The following is a 23336-nucleotide window of genomic DNA, read 5'->3' on the forward strand; positions in this document are numbered from 1 at the left end:
GTCAGAGCAACCGAAGAGGGAGTGGATCCTGTGTCCAAAGGCCACACACAACAGGGTAATGAGCGTCATTCATAGCGATGCCCAGTGGGTGTCTCCGTGCCCCATCACACCTCAGAACAGGGGGTCCTGGGCGCCTGTCTGCAGTAAGGCACCTGGCAGAGGCCGCCCAACCCCAGCCAAGGGGGAGAGTTGGCTCGCTGGCTCTTGAGAGACTTCCTCTCTGTGTCAAAAGCATGTGCTCAAAAGCTCTCTCTCTTCTCTCTCTCTCTCTCTCTCTCTCTCTCTCTCTCTCTCTCTCTCTCTCTCTCTCTCTCTCTCTCTCTCTCTCTCTTCCTCTCTCCTCTCTCCTCCCCTCTCTTTCCTCTCTCTCTTCCTTTCTCCTCTCTCTCCCTTTCCTCTCTCCTCTCCTCTCTCTCCTCTTTCCTCTCTATCCTCTCTCTCCCCTTCGTCTCTCCTCTCCCCTCCCCTCCCTCTTCTCTCTCTCTCTCTCTCTCTCTCTCTCTCTCTCTCTCTCTCTCTCTCTCTCTCTCTCTCTTCCTCTCTCCTCTCTCCTCCCCTCTCTTTCCTCTCTCTCTTCCTTTCTCCTCTCTCTCCCTTTCCTCTCTCCTCTCCTCTCTCTCCTCTTTCCTCTCTATCCTCTCTCTCCCCTTCGTCTCTCCTCTCCCCTCCCCTCCCTCTCTCTCTCTCTCTCTCTCTCTCTCTCTCTCTCTCTCTCTCTCTCTCTCTCTCTCTCTCTCTCTCTCTCTCTCTCTCTCACTGCCAGTGAGTCCATTCTGATCCTGGGGACCCTGGAGGACAGAGTGGAGCAGCCACATCTTTCTCCCAGGGAGCAGCTGGTAGTTGACCTTGGCCTTAGCCGACCTGGTACAACCTTGCATTGACCTTGCGCTTAGCAGACCAATGGGGAACCCACTGTGCTGCAGGGCTCCCTGGGGGGGGGGCAGTGTTCAGGGTGGGGGGTACCTGGGTGGCACCGCAGGATACTGGTTGAGTTGTGAACCGCAAAGTCAGCGTTGGAACCCACGGCAGCCATGGGAAAGATGTCAGGCTTTCTACCCCGGCAAGAGCCACAGCTTCTGCAACGCCCAAGAGCAGGCCCCCTAAATCCTCTGGGGGGCGCTCTGAGTTGGCAGTGAGTTTGGGAGTTGGTTAAGTGGTGTGTTGGGAACCTGGGAGGAAACGAAGGTACTGAGAGAAATGAAAATTCCATGCTAGCAGGCTGTTTGAGGGGTGAGGGAGGATTGGAAGCGGTGGCTTCGGGCGGAGCAGGTGACACAAAACAGTGGGGTGGGGCTGTGACAAAGTCATCTAAGTGGCAGGTGCTACCTGGCCCCGACCATAGGGGTCAAGCAGAGAGGAAGTTTCTGTGTTGACAGAGTTTCTAAGACGTCCACATTCATATGGGCAATCACTTGATTTTGAAACACTGGTAGCAGCTGGGGAGTTTTTTAAACGCAGGGGCCAAACAAAACTCCTGCCGGCGGGGTGGGCTCTTTGCATTTGTTTTCTCCATCTCCCAGGCTTTCCAGCCTCCCCAAGGTCTCCACTGCCTCACCGTGACCTGAGCAGTTCCTTCAAGGGGAGAGGACAGCCACTGAGGCTGGGGTCGGGGAGACGCCAGGCCTCCAAGGGTCGGTGACATTCCTCGCAACTGTCCCTGTGTGCACCAGCTTGGCTTGTGTAGTTAGACAATGGGATCAGAAGCTAGCAGACTGGGGAAAAAACAGTTTCTTTGACAAGGGAGAAGCTGAATTTTCTCTGATGTAGCATGAACTTGAGAGTTGACGTACGGTTCTGGGCTGGAAGGGTAGTTTACGGCCGAAAGGTTACCTGGCACATCCATAGTCCAGACAGGACAAAAAGAGACAGGTTGGTGCAGGCCCAAAGGCTCCTGTGATGAAGTACTCTTTTGAGAGGGTTCTGCAAAGCTTCACTTCCTGACTTCCACTCACATCTCATCGGCCTCTTCAACCAACCAGCCAATTCACTGCTATCTAAATAGAGTCCCACTCAGAGTGACCTTGTGGGTCTCTGAGGCTGTCAATAGCTGCAGGAGCAGAAACCCCAACTTGTCCCCACAGAGAAGCTGGCCAACATGTAGCCCAGGCTACCCCCAGAGCTGCAGGGCCACCCCAGGAGGTGGGGAAATAGAGCTGCTGTCATCGCTGTCGCTTTCAGGAGGAGGTCAGAGAAAGTGAAGACTCGTCGCTGTAAGATGGATGGATGCAGTCGCTCTGACAATGGATTCAAATGTGGCGACAACTGTGAGGCTGGCACAGGACCAGGCGGTGTCTTGTGTTGTTTTGTCGGTTCTGCACTGTGTCTCCAGGAGTGGGCCCTCACGCAGCAGCAACTGCCCAAACAAGCTGAGCATAATGCAGCCTCCAGGAGCAGAGGATCTGCAGTTGTCGTTACTGTTGTGAGGGGCCGTGGGGCTGGTTCCGACCCACAGCGATCCGATCCCAGGCACAACAGCACACAGCTCCGCCCGGTCCTGCCCCATCCTCACCACGATTCTTGGGTTTGAGCCCAGCCATTGTGTCAATCCATCTGGTCAAGGGCCTTCCTCTTTTGTGCTGCCCTTCTCCTTTCTAAGCACGATGTCCTCCAGGGACTGGTCTCTCCTGACAATCTATCCAAAGCACTCGAGACGGTCTGGTTCAGAGCACTGACTTTATGTCCAAAGCCCTCCATCCTTGCCTCTAAGGAGCATTCTAGCTGTGTATCTTCCAAGACAGAGTGGTCTGTTCTGTTGGCAGTCCATGGCACATTCAGTATTTTGGCCAGCACTATAATCCAAATGCATCGATTCTCCATCCTCCTTATTCAGTGTCCAATTTTCACATGCTACCAAGTAATTGAAAACGCCCTGGCTTTAGTCAAGTGCACCTTAGTCCTCCACATTTTAAAGAGCTCTTGTGCAGTAGATTTACCTAATGCAACATATCTTTTAATCTCTGGACTGCTGGTTTTGTGAGCACTGATTGTGGACCCACGCCAGACAAAATCCTTGACAGCTTCAATCTTGTCTCCATTTATCGCGATGTCAACTATTGGTCCAGTCGTGGGGATTTTGGCCTTCATTACATTGAGTTGTGATCCATACTGAAGGCTGCCATCCTTGATCTTCATGAAGGTGCGTCAAGCCCTCCTCACTTTCAGCAAGCAAGGTCGTGTCATCTGCATGTCCCAGGTTGTCAACAAAGCTCCCCCCGACCCTGCAGTCACATTCTTCGTTATATAGCCCAGCCTCTCTAGCAATGTGCTCAGCATAGAGCATGCATAGTGTGGTGGGAGAACTCAGCCCTGCCACCCAGCTTTACTGATAGGAAACTGTGCACAGTCCCTTGTTCTGTTCTCACAACTACTGCATTATCCATGTGTTAGGCTGGGTTGGCTACAAAACCAGTGACATGCATATGTATGAGGAAGAACTTTATATCAAGAAGTAATCTTATATCAAGTAGGTATCCCAGCTCAGTGCAACTCAAACACATAGGTCCAAGCCAGCTTAAGATATGCTGAGCATATTCTCCCTTGTTGGTTTCCTAACCCTAAGTCTTTGCATGTTGTGGGGAGAAGATGGTGGGAGCAAGGGGCAGGGTGTGGTGAGCAAACAACGTCATAGACGGGAACAACTAGGGAATTAAAATCAACAACAAGGAGGATGCAGAGGTCCTGGGGGCGTTGAAGCAATAGCAATCTGCCTGAGTGGAAGTACTAAGAGGCAGAAGTAGGGGGAATGTGATGGTAGGGCAGGAGGAAGGTAAAAGCTATGGATAGAGGTATAAGCATAGGTGTGTACATATGTAAATACATTAATCCATAAAAATAGAGGCATTGCATATATACATATATATTTATTTGGCAATACATTGAGGAAGTGAATGGACTTAAACCTCTCCTCATACCCTCCCTCAATACAAGAACACTTTGTTCTAACAAACTGGAATTCTGTGATGCTCACCTTCCTGACATGATCACTGAAGACAAAATGGGTGCATAAGCAAATATGGTGAAGAAAGGGGATGGTGCCTGGCTATTAAAAGATATAGCATCTGGGGTCTTAAAGGCTTGAAGTTAAATAAGTGGCCATCCAGCAGAGGAGCAACAAGTCCGTATGGAAGAAGCACACCAGCCTATGTGATCATGAGGTGTCACCAGAACCAGGTAACAGGCATCAGAATACTCATAACAAACAAACAAACACATATTGTTGAGAATGAGGGGGGTCAGAGCTGAGACCCAATGCCTATCTGTTGACAAGGGAGCATTCCCCCACAGAGGGGTCACAAGGAAGGGATGAGTCAACCAGGGTACAGTAAAGCACTGATGAAACACACAATATTCCTCTGGTTCCTTGCAGCTTCCTCACCCACCCACCCCTCGCCACTACCATGACCCCAGTGCTGCTGCTCACTTCAGACTAGACAGGACGACGTGCACAGGTATAGATAAGAGATAAGAGCTCATGACACAGGGAATGCAGGAACAGGAATGGGAGTAATGATACCAGAAGGGTAGGGGGAAGGTGGCGAGAGGTGGAGAGGAAGGGAGAAAGGGGAGCTGATCGCAATAATCAACACATAACCACACACCCCTCTCCAGGGGGAAGAACAACAGAAAGCTTGGGGGAAGGGAGACAGTGGTTGGTATAAGATATGAAAATAATAATTTATAATCTATCAAGGGGTCACGAGGGTGGGGAGAAGGGAGGGAAAAAAGAGGAGCTGATACCAAGGGCTCAATAGAAGCTAAATATCTAGAAGAGAAGGATGAAAGCATGTACACTTACGCGTGATACAATTGTATGGATTGTAATGAGTTGTAAGGGCCCCCAATAAAATGATCTTTTCATAAATAAATAAATATATATATATAAAGAAAGGGGAAAAGCCCGCCCTGGAGGAAAGGAATCCACAAGCTGAAGGTCACACAGCTGGAAAGTGGCTGCCCCCTCCCCAAGCCACTGGGCCCCACTGGGGAGCCCCAGGTCTCCTCCATCCCTTATGCCAATTCTCCCCCTGCTTTGTGGGCACATGTTGTCCTCAGAGGAGAGCAGTCTCCGTTAGGTGAGGGCTGTCCCCTGAGCGCTAGTCCCCGGGGAAGAGAGGGACAGGTGGGGAGCCAGATGCCGTCTGACGGTGTGCTCCCAGAATGAAAACAAAACCCCCAAAGGCCCTGCCATCAGTGGAAGCCGGCCCCTCGCGGCCCCAGCGGGCAGGGTGGGCCTGCCCTGGGGAGTGTTGTTGGAAACAGCCGTTCTTGACGAGTAGAACGCCCCGTCCTCCGCGGAGCTGTTGCTCCTTTCAAAGCGGAGACCTTGCGGCACGTCGCCAGCATATCACCACGGTGCCACCAGGGCCCTGAAGAAGGCCACCGAGGGCCAGTCCCCGCTCACGGCTGGAATCGCCTGAGAACTGCTGAGGGCCCATCGCCAGGCCCAGGGGATGGCAGGCTGGGCGGAGGCCAAGTACGGACCAGCCTAAAGTAACTACTCACCTCTGCCGACTTCTGGGTTTCAGTGTTGTTTCCCCGGGAGCAGTCTCCACAGGCACCCAGCAAGTTCCTCATGGGCCACAGCCCCCAGAAGGACTGTGAAGCGACTGGGGACAGAGACCGCCTCTGCTGTCTTCCCTGAGAGCTCCGTCACCTGACACACGGAGCGCAAGAACGGACGGCATGATGGATCACTGCGGGCTGGAAATCGTGTTTTTGGTTCTTCCAAGCCAGGGCTTCGAGGAGGCGGTCCAGCCAGTGGAGAAGGATGCTTTGAACCACACCCTCGCATCACCCCCTCCTGGCGGAGGAGCCCTGGCAAACTAACCTTTCTAGATCCATAAATATATCTATATCCATAAAATAATTTCTATATCCATAAAATAGAGGTAACAGCTTGAAGTCCTGTTGAGAGTACTCAATTAAATAAGGACCAGGCATCTCTCTCTCTCTCTCTCTCTCGCTCTCTCTCTCTCTCTCTCTCCTTCACACACACACACCCCCCCCAAATAGTCACCCTTTCTTTTTCAGGAAGTTACTTGATAAGAGGGTGAGGCAAATACACAAAGTGAGGGGTTTAAAGTCGCTACCAGTCGCGTAGGAATCAGGACATTTTCAGTGAAGCTCCAAAGTCAGTGCATAAACCAATGGAGGATCTTCCCCAGCTCCCAACAGCAAGCTTGTGCCCCTAGACTCACGTCATCTGTCACTCTGCCAGGAGAATTCCACTCCCGACACTCTGGCCTTCTAGCCCATTAGAGTCTGGGTCCTTCTGTAAAAAAGGAAAGCCAGTTTGGATGCTAGCCTTGGCTTTGCTGCTCATTAGCTGCCTGGGGTTTAGTTGTTCTTCTAGAAACTCGGGATCACTCCCACGAAGGCGCAATGAGGCTGGCAGTGCCCGCAGGGGTGAGCAGTCAGTACTGGAGTGGATGACCACATCGCTGCAGCTCCTCAGAGCAGCCATGCTGGGTTCAAGCAGGAGTCTTCTCTCCCCTGCTGGGCATTCTCTGATTTGATCAGTTGCTGGGAACCACAAACCCAAACTTAGGCCCGGGATGCTCTCTTGTGTTACAGATTCCATCCCAGGTTGATAGTTAAATTAGAAGTAGATTTTCTATTCCCTTTTACGTGATAAGCAGTATCCCTCGTTCTGAAGGCTTGGCCTCATAAATGAATCTACCATGCATACCAGTGATTCTGTTTTCTCAGCGTTGAAATGGAAATTTCCCAAGCTCTTTCCTTCTTACACCACCACCGTCTGGCCCGGGAGCAGGTTGTTACGGATGTCAAATTATGCCATGACCAGTTCTCTGACAGGGACCTCTGGATTGATCAACGTTCCTGCCCCTCCATATGGCGGCACCCAGCAGGTCTGTCCTGAATCTCAGAGCCCAGCAGTTGGGTGGTTTCCAAAAGTTCATAGAAAAATTCCATTATCGTTCCATTCCATTTTCCACTAACTTTTTGAGACACCCCCCTTGTAGATCCATAGAAACCCTAGAGGCATAATTGTTGGGCCTCAAACTGCTGACCACAAGGGCAGAAGTTCAAAACCACAGTGACTCTGGTAGAAAGAGGCTTTCTACTCTTGTAAAAAGTTAAGTCTTACCCACAGGGGCAATTCTCAGGGTTGCTGTGCTTCGGGGACAATCGTGAATTTGTTCTTGTTTCTTTTGGTGTGTGTGTGTGTGTGTGTGTGTGTGTGTGTGTAGATCCATATTCACAAAGGGAGGGCTTATATAAGAACAAAGAATCTAGCTCAATGACAAGTCTTAAAAGAGACTACGAATTATTAGAAAATCATTTCTCCTTCTCTGAAGGTCTTTAATTGTACATCTATTGAATCATAGATTGCTATACTTAACGACTCCAGTACTCTAGAAATTAACTTCCTAGAACTCAGTAGCAAGTTATATGTGATGCATCAAGGCGCCCTGGTGGTGCACCAGTTAAGTCTTTGGGGGCTGACTGAAAGACTGATGGTTCAAACCCAGCCAGCAACTCCACCGGAGAAAAGACCTGGTGAAGTGCTCCCACCAAGGAAACCCTATGGGGCAGTTCTACTTGGTCCCAGAAGACCACTGCAGGTGGAACTGACTTGCCGCACAGCAACACAGAGGTTTCACAATAAAATGTCAACGCAAAATGCAAAGATAAAATATTGGTCATATGCTCTATCTTACTAGGTCAGTTGTGATGTCCTTGTGGAGAAAGAGATCACTCAGTGTGGTATGGGCATATTAAGGATTTCCATCACTCCACAGCTATTCTTGAGGTTTATGTTGGAATCAACTCAATGGTCACTGGCTGGTTGGCGCAAAGCCGGAGTCTTCACTCCCCTGCGGGGTCGTCTCCGGTTTGATCAGTCGCTTAGAACCACCCGACCACACTCCAAACTCAGGCCTGGAATGTTCTCTCGAGCTACAGGTTCGAGGCCTGTGCATCATGTGCATTCTAAAGACCTGGCTTTCAAGGACCTTATGATCGGGGGAACCCTGATAAGTAAACAAGGAACTGCCAAATCATAACTGCCAGTCATCATGGAGTCCATTTTGACTGTCGGTGACCCTAGGCACAACAGAACCAGCACTGTCCCGTCCTACGCCATCCTCCCAATTGTGTTTGGGCCCACTGTTACGCCCGTGGTGACCCATCTTAGGGATCTTCCTCTTTCTTGCTGAGCCTCTGCCGAGCACGATGTCCTTTTCTAGACTTGTCCCTCCTGATCATATCTTCAAAGTGCGTGAGACAAAGTCCCACCATCTTCCTTTCATAAGGAGCACTCTGGCTGCAGCCCTGCAAGGCAGACATTTGTTCTTCTGACAGTCCCCAGAACTTTCCACCATCTTCACCAACACTGCCATTCATAAAAGGCATGAGAGTCAGGGCTGACTTTCAGCAGATGGGTCATCTCAGCAAACGCATAAAAATGATGAGTCTGCAAGGAAAATAAATTGTGAAACTGGGGGCGGCGGGGACAGTAACCTCAAACAGCAGGTCCAAAGCCACAGAATCCAGAGAGCACATAGCAGGTTCGGGCTGTTAGCAGCCTAACATGGTGGTTGGCACTTTGGAAAGGTCATGTGCAAAATAAGTTGGCAGAGGGGTGTGGTGGATGTCAAGAGCCGAGGGGAGGTGAGGGGTCACCTCAACAAGGAAACAGTCATAATGATTAATGTCAAGTAATACAAAGAAAGATCTACAGAGCACTTTTTAGGTGCGAGCACTAGGATAAACGTAATTCATCTGCATTAGCTTACTAGAGCCTTACAATCCTAGATGGAAGAATTGGAACTCATTTTACAAAGGAAACTGCAGGTGTGTTTGTTGGTTTTGTTTTGCTGGTGTTTGTGTTTATTATCTTTCGGTGGTCTTGTCTGCTACAGGAAGCACTTCCTGGCCCACAGTGGGTGCTTAAGACACACAGGCTACAGTTCAATGAACGAATCTAAGAATTTGCCCATGATTGTGCCCACCACACTCATGATACTTCTCATACCGTAATGAATGTGATGTCTCGTCTTGGCAGCTCCTTCCCAATCGCCTGTTCTGGTCCCTTATCACGCTCCTTTGGGCTTTCTTGGTTTGGAGTCTTGGGGTCTCCTGTTTCTGCTACACCCATGTCTACAGGCCTTTGGTTTTAACTACCACTGACTCATGGATGACTAAAGCGATCTCCAGTGTGAATTTCTCCAACTCCTGAGTCTTTTGTGCACACACCCACTTCCTATCTCCCCTTGAAGGTTGAATATGCATCTTGAACTTTACGATGTCTCCCACTGAGCTCCTGATGATTCCTTTAAACCCACTTCATCTCAGCGAATGACTGCTCTGCCAGTTGTTTTGAGCCAACATTCTGGAATGGTATCTCCTACCTCATATAATCGGCAAATCCTATTGACTCGGAAAAATCGCCAACTTGCCACCTCTACTCTGGCCACCGTAGTCTGCTACACTTTCATTCTTGCCCAGATCACTGCAAAAGCTGCTCAAGAGCCACCCTTCCTCCATCTTTCCACCCCCTCCCTCCCCTGCTTGAGTCATTCTCACCCATTCCCATTGCCATAGGGATTTAATTAAGACCAAGGTCACGTCTTCGCTCAACACAACCCCCCCCCTGGCCCTTACCACGGAGTAAGAGCCAATGTCCTGACAACGTCCAAGGCGGCCCTCCACATTGAGAACTCCACTCTCCCTTTCTACTTCACCCGCTCTGCTCAGCCACACCAGATTGCTCGCTGTCCACTTGGCTAAGGACGCCCTATGTGACTGGCTCTTTAAGGTCACTTTCTCAATGAACCACTCCATCTAAAACTGCAACCAGCCCCATTTGAACATACCACCTAACACAAGTCAGAATTTGTGTGTCTGTCCACCCCCCCAGCCCCGAGATCTGGTTTCACTGCTATATCCCTAACACCTAGAACAATGTCAGATGCATAAATCTCGATATTTATTGAACTGATGAGTATCAAAAATGAGCAAATGAGTGAGCTAGCTCTCTTTTACAGAGTCGCCTCCAGGTCAGTCACACCAGGCAAAACCCATTAACCGAATCACGCTGAGGAGTCACTCAGAAAATGTTGGCGGAACTGAATGGGCACAGAGCTGATAGATCCTTGGTGGGAAGGCTGGAGGCTCTAGTTGAACAGTTCTGTCACGTTAGTTTTCTAATCAACAGGGAAACGACAAGCAAGGAATGTGAGACAATTCGGAAATGCTTTTAAAACAATTTTAGAAATTTTATTTTATTTTATTTGAAATTTTATTTTTGTAAACAATTTTAATGCATTTTTTAAATGTATACCAAGACAAATAAATCATGTAGAAAATACCATAAATACAAAACTGACAAATTTTCAAACCATATAAGACACATACAATGTAAAAAAGATCTATATATATACAAAATTCATGTTATTTCCAAAGCGAAAAAAAAATTAAGACAGAGAAAATGCTTGAAAACGCTCATCGGCGGACTTCGTGAGATCTGCGGCCCCCTGGTGCTCGGCTCCTCCTCTTCCCCCTGGGCAGCCTGTGTTTCTCCCCCTTCTTGATCACTTCTTTTAAAACAAGGGGCAACCAAAGCTTCTTATAAGCTGATGGTTGTTTTTATACTCAACAGTCTTGAGGATTTTAATTTTAAAAATCAGTATTTTGAACTCTGAACTATCGATGCGATGAGTTTCTAAAGAATGCACCCAAACCAAATTATGATTCATATACTCTATGCAGATACTCTATACCATTTACAGAGACTTCTTTGAATAAAATTAACATTTTCACATATTTGCTTACATCACAGTGAGCATGTAAACCAGTTCATTTACAGAAAACAAAAATTTTAAAAACCTCCACAATGTAAAAAGCTTTCATTCTGTGTAAGGGGCCCTCAAATGCTACAGAGAATCAGGTCATGTTCAGATCCCACCAATGTCCCCATCTCCTAGCAAGCACCAGTCATGGAACAGGGCCGGGGCTGACCTACTACTGCTCCTACCACCAAGCTGACCTCACTCCTGTGACAGAGATGGGAACTGTAGCTCTGGGCTGACCTTTCTCATATGGCAATCCACAATTCAGCTGCCCTACTTCCCTTGATATGCTTCAGAGAAAATGCTTAGACTTAACTATTTATTAAGGCTCCTAATCCAGGAAGCCAACCTAGCTAGTTCCTGACACTGATGAAGTTCTTTCCTATCGAAAGCTATGTTTCCTGATAAACCTTGGTAACAAGAGGAAGGGAAGGACAGAGGGCTAACAGGCTGCATGGGAGGTTGACAAGTTAAAATCGACGTCTTCCGGAATCACGATTCTCCTAGAACTGCACAGAAAACCGGAGACGATTCTGCTGAATCTCACGACGCTGGCAGCACTGGCAGCGCCACTCCCGGCAGAGCTGAGTGAAGACTGGCACTCCTGAGGGACCGGCTCCACCCTCAGGACCACCATGAGACCAAGACCGCAGGCCCAAAATGCAGCTCAGAAGTGGCAGGCTAGGCGGACAAATGAAAACGCACCACGGGAGGAGGAAGGAGGAGGGCTACAATAACACCATGCAACAAAATCTGCGTAAGGTGTTGAATAGAAAGTGATTTGGCTCTGTAACTTTCACTCAAGCTACAATAAAAAGTGAAAGAAAGGAAGTCAAAGTCAATGACAAATAGACATTTTTAACTATTTCACATTTCTTAGAAAAATTCCATTATCCAAATTTAGGATTAAACATTGACCCTTACCTAATTATTCTTATTTACTAACATTTAACTGTGGATCAATTACTTAAAAAAGAAAATGTGAGGATTAAGAAAGATCAAGTTTGGACAGGGAAGAAGTCTGGTAGGTGAAAATCCAGGGGCAGGAGTGTATTCAAAGCAGACACAACTGGAGTCCAGTCATGAGAGCAATACAATCTACCCTGTCCAACACACATTCATTTTGCTTCATCAAAAGAGCTTTTAAAATCCAAGACATGGGGATCGAGTTAATTAAAGGAAAGAAGGCTGACTCTGCACATAGCCAGTTATGTTTTCTCTGAAAAGAAATTCAGAGAGTACAAATAAGCTCCAAGATTGTGTTTGGCAGAGCTATGCCCCTTCGGGGCCACTGTGGTTCGGAAAGCTGGCCACCGCTACTCTGAGGCACTGCCTGCACAATGGTCACATTAAAATACAAGTTTCCTTCAAATTGTTCTCGTTAATTATGCCTACCAATGTGGTCATCAAGAGAGAATTTTACCAACAGTATAACAAGGTACGTTACTTACATTTTCACTTGCATGGTAAGGATAAACTGTTAACAATAAAAACAATGATTACGAAAAACAAGATTAAAGGTATGTTCATTTGAGGAAAAGCTAAATTAATATTCATGTACCATCAAACACTTTTATAACGAATGCAATACTACAAAACAATTCACAGCTTTATAAGAGTTGAAATACAGTTTCATTAAAACTTTTGCAATTACAAAATTTAAAGAATTTATCTTTTAATTTGATGACCAGCTGTTTTACTCTAAAATCTGTAAAATATACAAAATACCAAGATTATCAACAGTTACATATGTTTTGAAGTCAGGGGACACGTGTATTTTCTTCAGATTGGTTCCATTTGTGTAGAACGTCTGTGAAGATTCCCCAGTGACAACGTTCCACCACTATTCGGAGACAAAGAAAACTCCGTTAGACTGACAGTTACTGTGTGAGGCAGTCCGGAGACTGGCCAGATCCTCTGCCCCACCACAGGTCCAACACAGGAAAGAAGGCAGGTCAGCCTCCCCTGGAGCCTCGGCTTGACTGCTTCAGAGTTGTGCCGATGCCTGCCCCTCGCACGGGAGCGCTGGGATAAGCTGCAGTCTACCTCAGCGCTGCTGCACCCCGGCCATCAGCCACGGCTGAACTGCTCTCCTGCCTGCATGCCTTGCTCGGTGCAACAGACAGAACAGCTCTCTCTTCACAGTACAGTGGCCCTTTGCAGACACGAAGTGATGTTCTACTGGACACACACACACACTCGTGTCTGTAATGTGGGCTTTCGGAAAGAATACTCTCTCCGCTGAATGGTCCCTTTTCCCAAGAGTGACTCTAGAGTCCATGCCCAAGTGTCTTTGCTAAATAGATACAGCATCTCAAATGCAGCAGCCACTCCAGTTACGTCTTTCCTTTCTCCCCCCAGTGATGGAACTTGCTAAGACTCTAGCATTCCTCTTCATTTACCGAATGGAGGACACAGAGCTTACCTATCCATCTCACAGTGACAGACCACGCCCACGAAGGGATTAGGAAAAGGCCTCAGGTAGACCACGGCTGAGGCCCTTCAGGAGTGCCATGAGCAAATAACAGTGTCACTAGCCTTTGAATCCCAGGCAGTGCCCAGTGTACTGCCGTGCACGTGGGATTTACACCTTCACTTTCATTATTAGTAAGAGCAACTGTAAAAGTATACCCTCTGGCTCCTAGTACACCCCAGCATGCCCTAAATTGGGCGCTTCCAACTGACCATCTGCTTTGTAAAATAAAACTGTGAGAAAGCCTGCGGAGGACAGGCCCCGCTGCCTTGACAACAACAGTTAGCTGTCAGTTGTGGGGCACACTGTGGAGGAAGCCAGATCTTCACAAAGCTAGCCCAGGCGTCGGCAAGTGCGGCTGGAAAGCCACATGCGGCTCTTGCGGTCTGTGCATGCGCCTCGGAAGTAAAACGGGCAGTTCTTAAAGGATATTACTCGGATAATGTTGATTTCATTTGTTGGTAAAAGTAGATTTATGGCTCTCATTTTCAAACTGTTATGAGGGACAGGTTTGGCTCTTCCATCTCAAGTTTGCTGACCCTTGACTTAATCCTACCACCTTACAAATGCAGAAACGGGGGTTCAGAAAGAAGGGCCGAGTTACCCAACACAGACAGCGATGTGAGCAGTCTGCAATGCTAGCAGAGGTGGGACTGTCCGGATTTCCTAATCCCGTGCTCCCTGTTAAGGAAACGGGCCACTCAAAAGCACCACACCAGCCACTGGCTTGAGTGTGAACTGGAAAGCAGTATTATGAAAAGAGCGGCTATCCCTTAACTCCGGGGTCACTACGTGGCTCGCTGTGTGGCGGCTTTGCAGGCCATCCCTCATCTAGCCCCCCAGGACCCAGTGTAGAAGTTTAAAAATTCTGTGTGGAGTCACAAAGCTAACGAGGGGCAGAATCAGCTTTAGCTTGGAATTCAGGTGCTCTGCCCCAAGGTCCCCTCTTCTTACGCTCTGCTCTCCAAGTGACGGCAAGCCCGCCTTCTCCGTGTGTTTCAAATCAGCCTTCCCCAGCGGAGTATGAAGGATAAAGGTATCTTTCCTTCTAACAGTGCATGCTCTGTGGTACAGTGCAGATAAAGAGCTACACTGTATAATTTTTTTAACTTATAAATGATTAATTTTTAGACTGAAGAGCTGTTTAGCCACTGGCTACCTATGTTACCTTACTAACACTCAATTCACACAGCTTCGAATCCAGAGTAAACAGACACAAAAAGCCTATTTTCTTGGGCATTACAGCAGCTGCTCCTTTTTACTGTTAATGTGCTCTGTGCTTTGGGATCACCTCATTAGCATGCTGCCAAGATACAGGCTGGACTCTGTCATAATCAGTTTGACCATGCTAGCAATCAAGCCCGAGGGGGAAAGCAGCATGATGTGACTTAAACAGAGAGGCAACAGACATCGCCTTTAAGACTCAACCTCTGCAGGAAGGCTATCTATTCTGCTGCCAATCGACTTCCAGGTTCTCTAGATAAGGGGTCCTTAAACTTTCTAAATAGGGACCAGTTCACTGTCCCTCAGGCCCGTTGGAGGGCTGGACTGTAGTCTAAAAAAAAACAACTATGAAGAAATTCCTATGCACACTGCACATATCTTATTTTGAAGTAAAGAAACATAATGGGGCAAAAACACCCAGTGGGCCGGATAAATGTCCTCGGCGGGCCGCATGTGGCCCGCGGGCCGGAGTCTGAGGACGCCTGCTCTACAGACTCTGAAAGTCTGGTCAGTGATCTTCTTAGCACCGTGTACGCCAGACCCGCAATTATGTGCCGCATTCTGCAGGGCCTGGAGGATCACACGATGTGGTGTGGAGATGCTCGGTGTCAAAGCCAGGAAGCTTCTCAGCAGTTCATGCAGCATAAGACTTCCAGTTCCTGACCCAAGCCAGCCATGTCTCTCTCCTCACCGCGGACCCAGCAGATGAAGCGGAGGCTCATCTTTACATCAGAGCAGCGGGGCTCAACTGTGGGTCACGACCCTTTGGGGGGTTGAACGACCCTTTCACAGAGGTCGCCGATTCATAACAGTAGCAAAATGACAGTGATGAAGTAGCAACAAAAACAATCTTATGGTTGGGGGTCACCACAACATGAGGAACTGTATTAAAAGGTCTCGGCATTAGGAAGGTTGAGAACCACTGCATTAGAGGAAGACAAGTGATGTGCGGCTCAGTTGTGGCTAAATAAGCTGTGCCCCCAAAGCTAGGAGCTAATACAACATTCTGTAAACAGAGTTGGTTTGCCCTGTGAAACCTTGTAAGGTAACCATAAAGTATATCTGTTTATAAAATGAAAAACTGCCTTCCATGTACCTATCTAGAACCTGCATTTTAAAATTGAATGTAACTGGAATTACATGGATCCCACAGAGTCAAAAGCTTTAATTCATTAAAATATTTTCTGATGATCTATATTGGGATTGCCAATCAAGTAGAATCCTATCTTACCTTTGCCTGTTTTCTGTTGAAAACTCACAAAATCATAAACTCTTACTAGAGATCTATTTTAAAAGAAAAAGCTTTTAAAAATCCCCTCTCCTTTTTACAAGTCAAACACCATTGAAAACCCTCTTCAAGCATCCTCCTCTGTCTGCTGACCCGTGGTGGAAATGCCCACTGAGCTCTCCGTGTCTCCACCGCCTCGTCACTGTGTACCTGACACCCCACCGTCGGAGACTACTGAAGACCAGCACGCCCCACAGACGGCAACCCCGCGGACGTTACACACGTGTCACCTAGCACAGAGCCTTAGCACAACGCGGGTGCTTCACACAGGCTGGCACACGGACGGATCAAAAGATGGAAGCACAGAAACCATGACTCTGAAGCAGCACAACCTACTGAAGCTCTGGCCTAAGTCTTCACTGACAAGCCGGCCTGAACAAAACGGACACCAAGACTGAGTGGGAAGAGGTCCTGAGTTTCCGTCCTGGCTCTTTCAGGTAGTTTTAGGAGGACTTTGATTTTAGGAAAATCAATCTCCTTATCTATATAAACCTAGTGAGATAATATTTAAGCCTCAAAGTTGTAAATAGTAGCTAATGAGATGACTAGAGCATTTTCTACACTAAAAAGCAGCATGTTGCTGCCGCAGCAACATTAGTTATGAGTGCTAAAGGGAAAAACACAGTATCTTTTTAAGAAGAGTTTCAAGGTCATTAATAATTAACAAAGTGAAAATTAACATTTAGGTTCACCACCCATGCACGTGTCATTCTAATCATCTAAGACTTTGTCTGGAGCAGTATGGCCGCTGCGGGCTGACACTCCACACTCCAAGTCTGCCCAGAGCCGGAGAGTCGCCCTGCAGATCGCAGTCTCCTCACTGTGGGAGGCGGACAGGAGGAGCTGCCTTCTGGTCTCGGAGACTCTGTGCGGCTTCACTGAAGTGAGGACCACGTCCAAAGAGTCCCCCCAGGCTCTGCTCTTCTTTCCCAAGACATTAAGGAACTCTCACCTTCAGAAATCCCCCGGCGGAGACGAGCATTTTGCTGTCTGGAGAGAAGCAAAGGTCAGTCACCCAGCCTCCATGGGTGGCAGCTCCTTCTTCTAGGGAAATGGGAGCGCACAAATGAAGCAGCTCGCCGCTGGAGACGCTCCATATCTGCACAAACACGACACACGGCTCATTAACAGGGCGACACCCAGCACTTCAAAGTCTCGCTTAAAAACATGATTACGATTCGATAACGTTTTAGGAAATGTGTTAGATGGTATTCTTTCCTCTCCAAGAAAATCACTAACAACTGTGCTCCAAACAAACAACAAGTAAAAACCAGGACTACGCCAACTGATGGAACACTCTGACTCTTTTCTTGTAATGAAAGAGTAGAAGCAAGAATAGCAGCAAATGCCTATCAAATAAACTCTCTCTGTAAAAAAATGAAATCCGAATCTGGGAGCTAACACCAACAAAGTTGAGAGATACCATTTTAAACAGAATAATTTAAAGAGTTCTAAATACATATATTCTAGGACTATAATACATATGCATACATTCTGAGACAATCCAAGCACTTATAAATGTTAATATTTCCATTTATTTCTAATGACATTTCATATGGGTATTTGTACCCTAAGTGTTTAAAGGAATGCACATTGATAAACATAGGCAAAAACAGCAAAAAGGTCCATGAAAAATAATACTAATAAAAGAAGGGTCAATGCCATCATTTGAAAACATATCCCTAAAATAGTCAAGGACCCAAATGGAAAAACACGTTAGAAAGAGTTCAATTTAAAAAAAGAAGGAAAAATAGTTTAAAAAGATAGCTGGTTGTCATATGTGTAAACACACTTATCTTACATCAAACAGACACAAAAATCCACAGTTTTCTTAAACTCTAAATAATCAAGTATGAAACAATTTTAATGCACAGAGGACAGTTTTTTAAATAATGTTCAACGTTTCTTTATTTTTTTAAAGGTCAAAATTTCAAAAGAAACTGTTCTACAGAAGCCCCTGAGAAATAAAACCCTTTTATACAAAGATGAGAACTCAGAGCACATGACTGCTCCCATGGCACCCTGCCACCTCAGCTGAGCAGCAGGTGCATGAATGGGCCAGAAAAGGTTGGACCTTTTGCTTGGTCCTCAAGCAAGAGAATGGCAACTTCCCTGGAGAGCCTCACAGACAATGCCTCCATTCCGGCCCCCTGCCCAGTCTCTGGTTCCATTGCTTTATAGAGCAACTCTTTGGGCTTTTTATTTTCCTTGGTAAAACAATTTAAAACAAAAACAAGCTCTTCTCTTCTACACTTACTGGTTACCGAAGTCCAAACTTTTCCCATAGCTGCCCAACACAACCAATTCAATTGCTCGTCTCAGATTCTGATATGTCAGCATGCAACACTTCCCCTGTTACACTGTGTGTCCATCTTTCAGAGACACATGGAGACCAGCATTCTCTTGACTTAACAAGTCTCCCCCAAAAGATGTTTCCTAAATCACAGTGGCATGGTGTACAGTCAGACCTTAGGTCCTGCAGGTAATAAAAATGGGCAGATTGTGCCGTAGGTAATGGAAGCCCCACCCCCACCCCCAAATGCCAAGGAGATGAGCCCCTGCTCTGCTGGACAAAGGCACACAGTCTGAGCACTGCAAGAAGTCAGATCCCCTAAATGCCGGCTCTCGAATGGCAAGCGTGCTAAACCGGCTTTTCCTCTCAGCATCACAAACTGCGGAACTTACCATTCATTTATAACCTAGATGATGATTTACAGAATTATTTCCCCAAAATCTGCCACTAAAAACAACCTTTGGTCCAGGGCCAAGAATTTAGATGTATCATTCTTGAGTTAATAGCAAAGACTGGACCACAAATAACCAGAGCATGTGTCTTAGTGCAACACAAATACAGGAAGCACTTCATTCCAACTCTACTAACTCCAAAATAAATAAATCCTTCCTGCAGAGAATGCTGCTGTGAATGAGAGGTACACAAAGCCCCCAAAGAAATAAAGCCAAGAATGCCTCATCCAGCCAGAACCCCAGGGGCCGTGCTTCCGTCACATCAACAAAGGCCCCAGGTCGGGAAAAGAGCTTCTAGCCAGAGCCACAGGAAGACTAGTGTTTTCATGTCAACAGACGGCCTACCCGGATTTCTCCATTGTCATCTCCAGTCGCCAGCAGGGTGCTATCCGCAGAGAAGACAGAGCAGCGCACACAAGCTTTGTGGCCCCTCAATTCATGAAGGGGGGAAGTGTGTTCAAAATTCCAAATCTGAAAGGCAATTGGAATTGTTTAGAAATCACAAATGTACTAGGAAATAACATCCGTAAACCGAGCTTTGAGCTGGTGCCATTTAACCTTCAATTCAATCACTTCTGGCGTCAAAGGTTTTCATGATAGTGTCCACATTTCACCTGGAAACTTTACTCACTTTTCCCTTACTCAAGTTAACTTCTATGCCAGGACCAATGCCACAGCTTCCTTTATTAATGAAGGAAGAAATTGGAAGGAAGAACAGCAGTTAAGTTCAGAGCCATATGCAGAGTGAAGCATTCCTGAGTGTGAGTAAGACACGTGACCTATTAGTTCCTTGTGACCCAGGATAACTCGCTTTAGCGGCTCTACCTTTACTATCTGCACCTGTGAAATGAGGGCATTAATGCCTACAACGTGAACACCTACTGAGAGTAGAGGAAAATTCCTAGCACAGGTCTCAGCGCGTGGCATGTGTCTTATACAGGTTATTACTATCATCTAGGTAGCCAGATGTGGGACTTGGCCTTCCACTTTCCTCCCTTGTCCTTCTGTCATCACCAGTTAACTAGTCTGTACTGAAAACCACCATGTACCAGGCCCTGTGAGGTAGCAACAGGAGGTAAAACAATACACTAGCCCCAATCCTTGAAGACAAACATGTGCAAACAAACATGAATTAAGTATAATGGGAACAATGACATTTGAGGAGTTAGTTCTACCCGAGGGTCAGGAAAGCGTTACTGACAGCAGATGCAGGACTAAAGGATGAGCCCTAATCCTTTAATGTTATGAAGGTATAGAAGGTTTTGCAAACAGCATGCTCAAAAAGATGGCGGCAGGCTTCAGGACCAGTAGTGAGAGTGGTGATACTGGGAGGGTGGAAAGAAGGTGGGATGGAAATGGGGAATCGATTACAAGGATCAACATGTAACCCCCTCCGTGGTGGGATGAACAACAGAAAAGAGGGTGAGGAAGACATCAGACAGTATAAGATATGACAAAATAATTTATAAATCATCAAGGGTTCAGGAGGGAGGGGGCAGTGGGGAGGGAGAGGGAAAAAATGAGGAGCTGATACCAAGGGCTCAAGCAGAAAGCAAATGTTTTAGGAATGATGAGGGCAACAGATGTACAAATGCGCTTGACATACAATGGATCTATGTATGGATTGTGATAAGAGTTGTACGAGCCCCCAATAAAATGATTTAAAAAAAAAAAGATGGTGACCAGAAGAAGCCCAGCACCGAGGGTCCAAAACAGCAGGAATAGAAGCTAAAGACTAAGGAGTGCAGGTTCTAAATGCTCGGGGGCAGAAGTGTTTCAGTCAAGGACTCAGGCAGCAGTATGGGAGACACTGGCGAAGACACTGACTGTGGCGGGGGCGGGGTCCAGCAGAGGAGAGGGAGGGCAAGGCAAGAAACACTGGGGAGGGACCCATCAGATGTGGGCGAGGGCAGTCCCGGACAACTCAAAGGTTACAGTGTGGAAGGGTGAGTAGCAGTGATGCCATTAACAGAGACGAAGAGAAGAGACGCAAGGACTCAGAGCTCACCACCTGGTCCAATTCCCCAGAGGAAAGGCCCCATTTACACCTGCACAGCTTTCTAAACCTCACAATACCAAGCAGCAGCATGTCACTGGAATGTGAACTTTAGAAGTATCAATGCATATCAATTCTGTAAGAATTTACTGTGGGCGTGCAGTTAAGTGTAGCTCCTTTCCGGTGGTTTTCAGAGCCTACAGAATGAAGGCTGCATTCAATTAGACACAGACAAGAAGTCATCAGTAAGAAAGCCCCCAGAAGTCCTCTGTGTCATTCATACCATCTACTCGCAACCTACTAAAGGCCAATGGCATCCTCAGAAAGCTCACCGAATAGGAGAGACAGACAGGCACGCCCCACCACCGTCTTGTTTTACACATCACTGAGTCAGGTCCAACTCACAGCAAGCCCATGCACGACAGAAAGAAACTCTGCCCGGTCCTGCGACCTCCTCACAGTTGTCCCGTGCGAGTTCACTGCTGCAGCCCCTGTGTCATTCCATCTTGTTGAGGGGCTTCCTCTTTCAATGTCCTTCAACGCTGACATGATTTGTACTGACGTTACACAACCCCTACCAAATTTCTACACATGTACATTGCAACGGGCGCACCTACCTTCGCAGTCTTGTCAGTAGAGGTAGATGAAAACTTGGTCGCATCAGGAGAAACATCACAAGACAGTACTGTATCCTGGTGACAGACAAAGTCTTTCTCTATTCTTCCAGTAATAATATTCCATACCTTAAAAAAAACCACAAACTCGCATTTGCCATTGTCAGGACATCTTGTCTTGGTGTGCATGATGACTGCTGTAAAACAGAGCTATCAAACAAGAGCTACAGCCAAGTGGTCGCCCTGGCACCCGTGCCTTCTAACTGTACGTTGGCATAAAATAAGCACTCCGTCACACAGCAGATGTAGGTGGCAGCAGTGAACAGAAAAACAGGCAAGAGAAAATTAAAAATTTTAAATGTACTGCTTGTGGCTGTCACAATATAATCACTGCGATATTAGAATACTTTTCTTAGAATCTGAGCCCATGCTTCAAATTACCTTCACTGTTCCATCAAATGACCAAGAAAGCAGCCTTGAATTTTTCAAGAGCCTAAAGTCTTTCACAGTTTCCTGATGGGCTTGCAGAAAGACATGTTCATCTGATTGCCAATTCCATACCTGTGGATCAGAGAAAGAAGTCTTGTTATCGTATGTGCTGGAGGGGTGGGGAGGTCTACTAAAGTCTTCTGTCTTCCTGACACTTAAGTAAAACAAAGAAAAATGACTAGGAGGAATAAGAATGGTGTCCCCACTTATCGAATCAGTGAGATGAATTAACCTTATTAGGGCAAAACAAGATCCATTTCCTCCTAAATAAAATGCATTGTCTTCAGTTGCTCAGAAAACAAGAGAAAAGCCACATTATGCCAGTGAGTTCACTATCCAATAAAATTTTCCCGAGAAAATTATTCCAATTACACATTCACAGTTCCTAAACCCCTCTCAAGTTAGGCAAGTCTGTAGATCCTGGCTCCAGTGAGGCTGACCCTTTTACTGGGGACAGTCAAATGACCAAAGCAACTTCACACCTGGTCATGAATGTCCAAGCTCAGAGACCTCAGTCATCTCCTAGGGAAGTCTTCAGAATGGTATACAAACCACCGTGTGCTATTTTACACACTGAAGTTGAGGAGGAAGTCCTCAGGAATGAGGGAAGGAGGGAACTGAAATAATAAGAATAACTATCATAAAAGTAAGCACACAAATATATCTGCAGTAGAGAGATGAACTGAACAGGGATTTACTTCTAGATCATGTCTGTGTCAGAACATCTCTTAGTTATTAAATCAAAGGCACTGTATTTAAAGCCTAATTCTTAACTTCAATTTAATCTTTAAAATGCTTACTTAGTCCCTACATGTAAATATGAATCAAGCAAGAAGCCTGAAAGTCTAGCAGAGAGCATGAGCCTTTAAAGTCAGTAACAACCCTGTAATAAGGGAAAATGATAGAAAGAGTTCTGCGAAGCTCAAAAAGCAATTCCTTAGAGAAGAGTTGGCAGGACGGGGCACGGAGAGCATGTTTGAGGAACAGGTTGGAAGGGTGAGTCAGGAAGGGCATCTCACAGAGTGCTTCCCTGGTGCGTGGTGATTTCGCACAGGAGCAGGAAAAGCTGAACAGATCCGTCAGCCTCATGGAAGCAAAGGCTAGTAAGGAGGGGCAGAAGGGAAAGTGGGACGGTACTTAGAGAGAACCCAAAGGATCTAGGAAGTTAAACTTCTGAGCTGGGGTAATCAGGAGGATTCTACTTAATATGATGAATAAAAATATGGAGATCAGCCAGCACCACAGGTTTACACATTAGTAACATTCTGCGTCTTGCTTGCTGCAAAGTCAAGCGGTTCTTACTGGTGAAATCAAGAACATACTTGAATTATGGCTCCAGCAAAGATATTGAAAGCATCGTGAATTGCCAAAGAACAAACACATCTGTCTTGGAAGAAATCCAGCCAGAATGCTTCTTAGAAGCAGGGCTAGCCAGCTGTTGTCTCACTGTACTTTGGTCAGGTTTTCAAGGGAGACTAGTCCCAGGAAAAGGACAGGATGCTTGGTAAAATAGAAGGGCAGAGAAAAAGAAGACAACTCTCAATGACATGGATTAAACAGTGGCTTGCTGACCAAAGCAATGTGAAGGGGTGGGGATGTAGCGGAGACCCAAAACCCACCTGTAGGATAATTAGTCAGTCCCTCTCAGAAGGGCCATAAGGAAGAGATGATAAATCCAGGGTGCGATATAGCT

The 23336-nt window shown here is 46.7% G+C and overlaps 1 protein-coding gene across 2 annotated transcripts in view; it reads right to left on the reverse strand.

Moving 5' to 3' along the window:
* Positions 1-10272: 10272 nt before the first annotated feature.
* APAF1 (apoptotic peptidase activating factor 1) overlaps positions 10273-23336 on the reverse strand; it is an 85898-nt gene continuing 72834 nt past the window's right edge. For both annotated transcript variants that reach the window (XM_075551130.1, XM_075551131.1), the window contains 5 exons: positions 21596-21715; positions 21158-21283; positions 18890-19015; positions 16752-16898; positions 10273-12657 (listed from right to left, as the gene is read on the reverse strand). In XM_075551130.1, coding sequence (XP_075407245.1) covers positions 12511-12657; positions 16752-16898; positions 18890-19015; positions 21158-21283; positions 21596-21715 — 666 coding nt within the window. In that variant the 3' untranslated portion in view covers positions 10273-12510. The remainder of the gene's footprint in view (positions 12658-16751; positions 16899-18889; positions 19016-21157; positions 21284-21595; positions 21716-23336) is intronic.

The sequence above is a fragment of the Tenrec ecaudatus genome, chromosome 6, assembly GCF_050624435.1.
Source record: "Tenrec ecaudatus isolate mTenEca1 chromosome 6, mTenEca1.hap1, whole genome shotgun sequence".
Classification (NCBI taxonomy): Eukaryota; Metazoa; Chordata; class Mammalia; order Afrosoricida; family Tenrecidae; genus Tenrec; species Tenrec ecaudatus.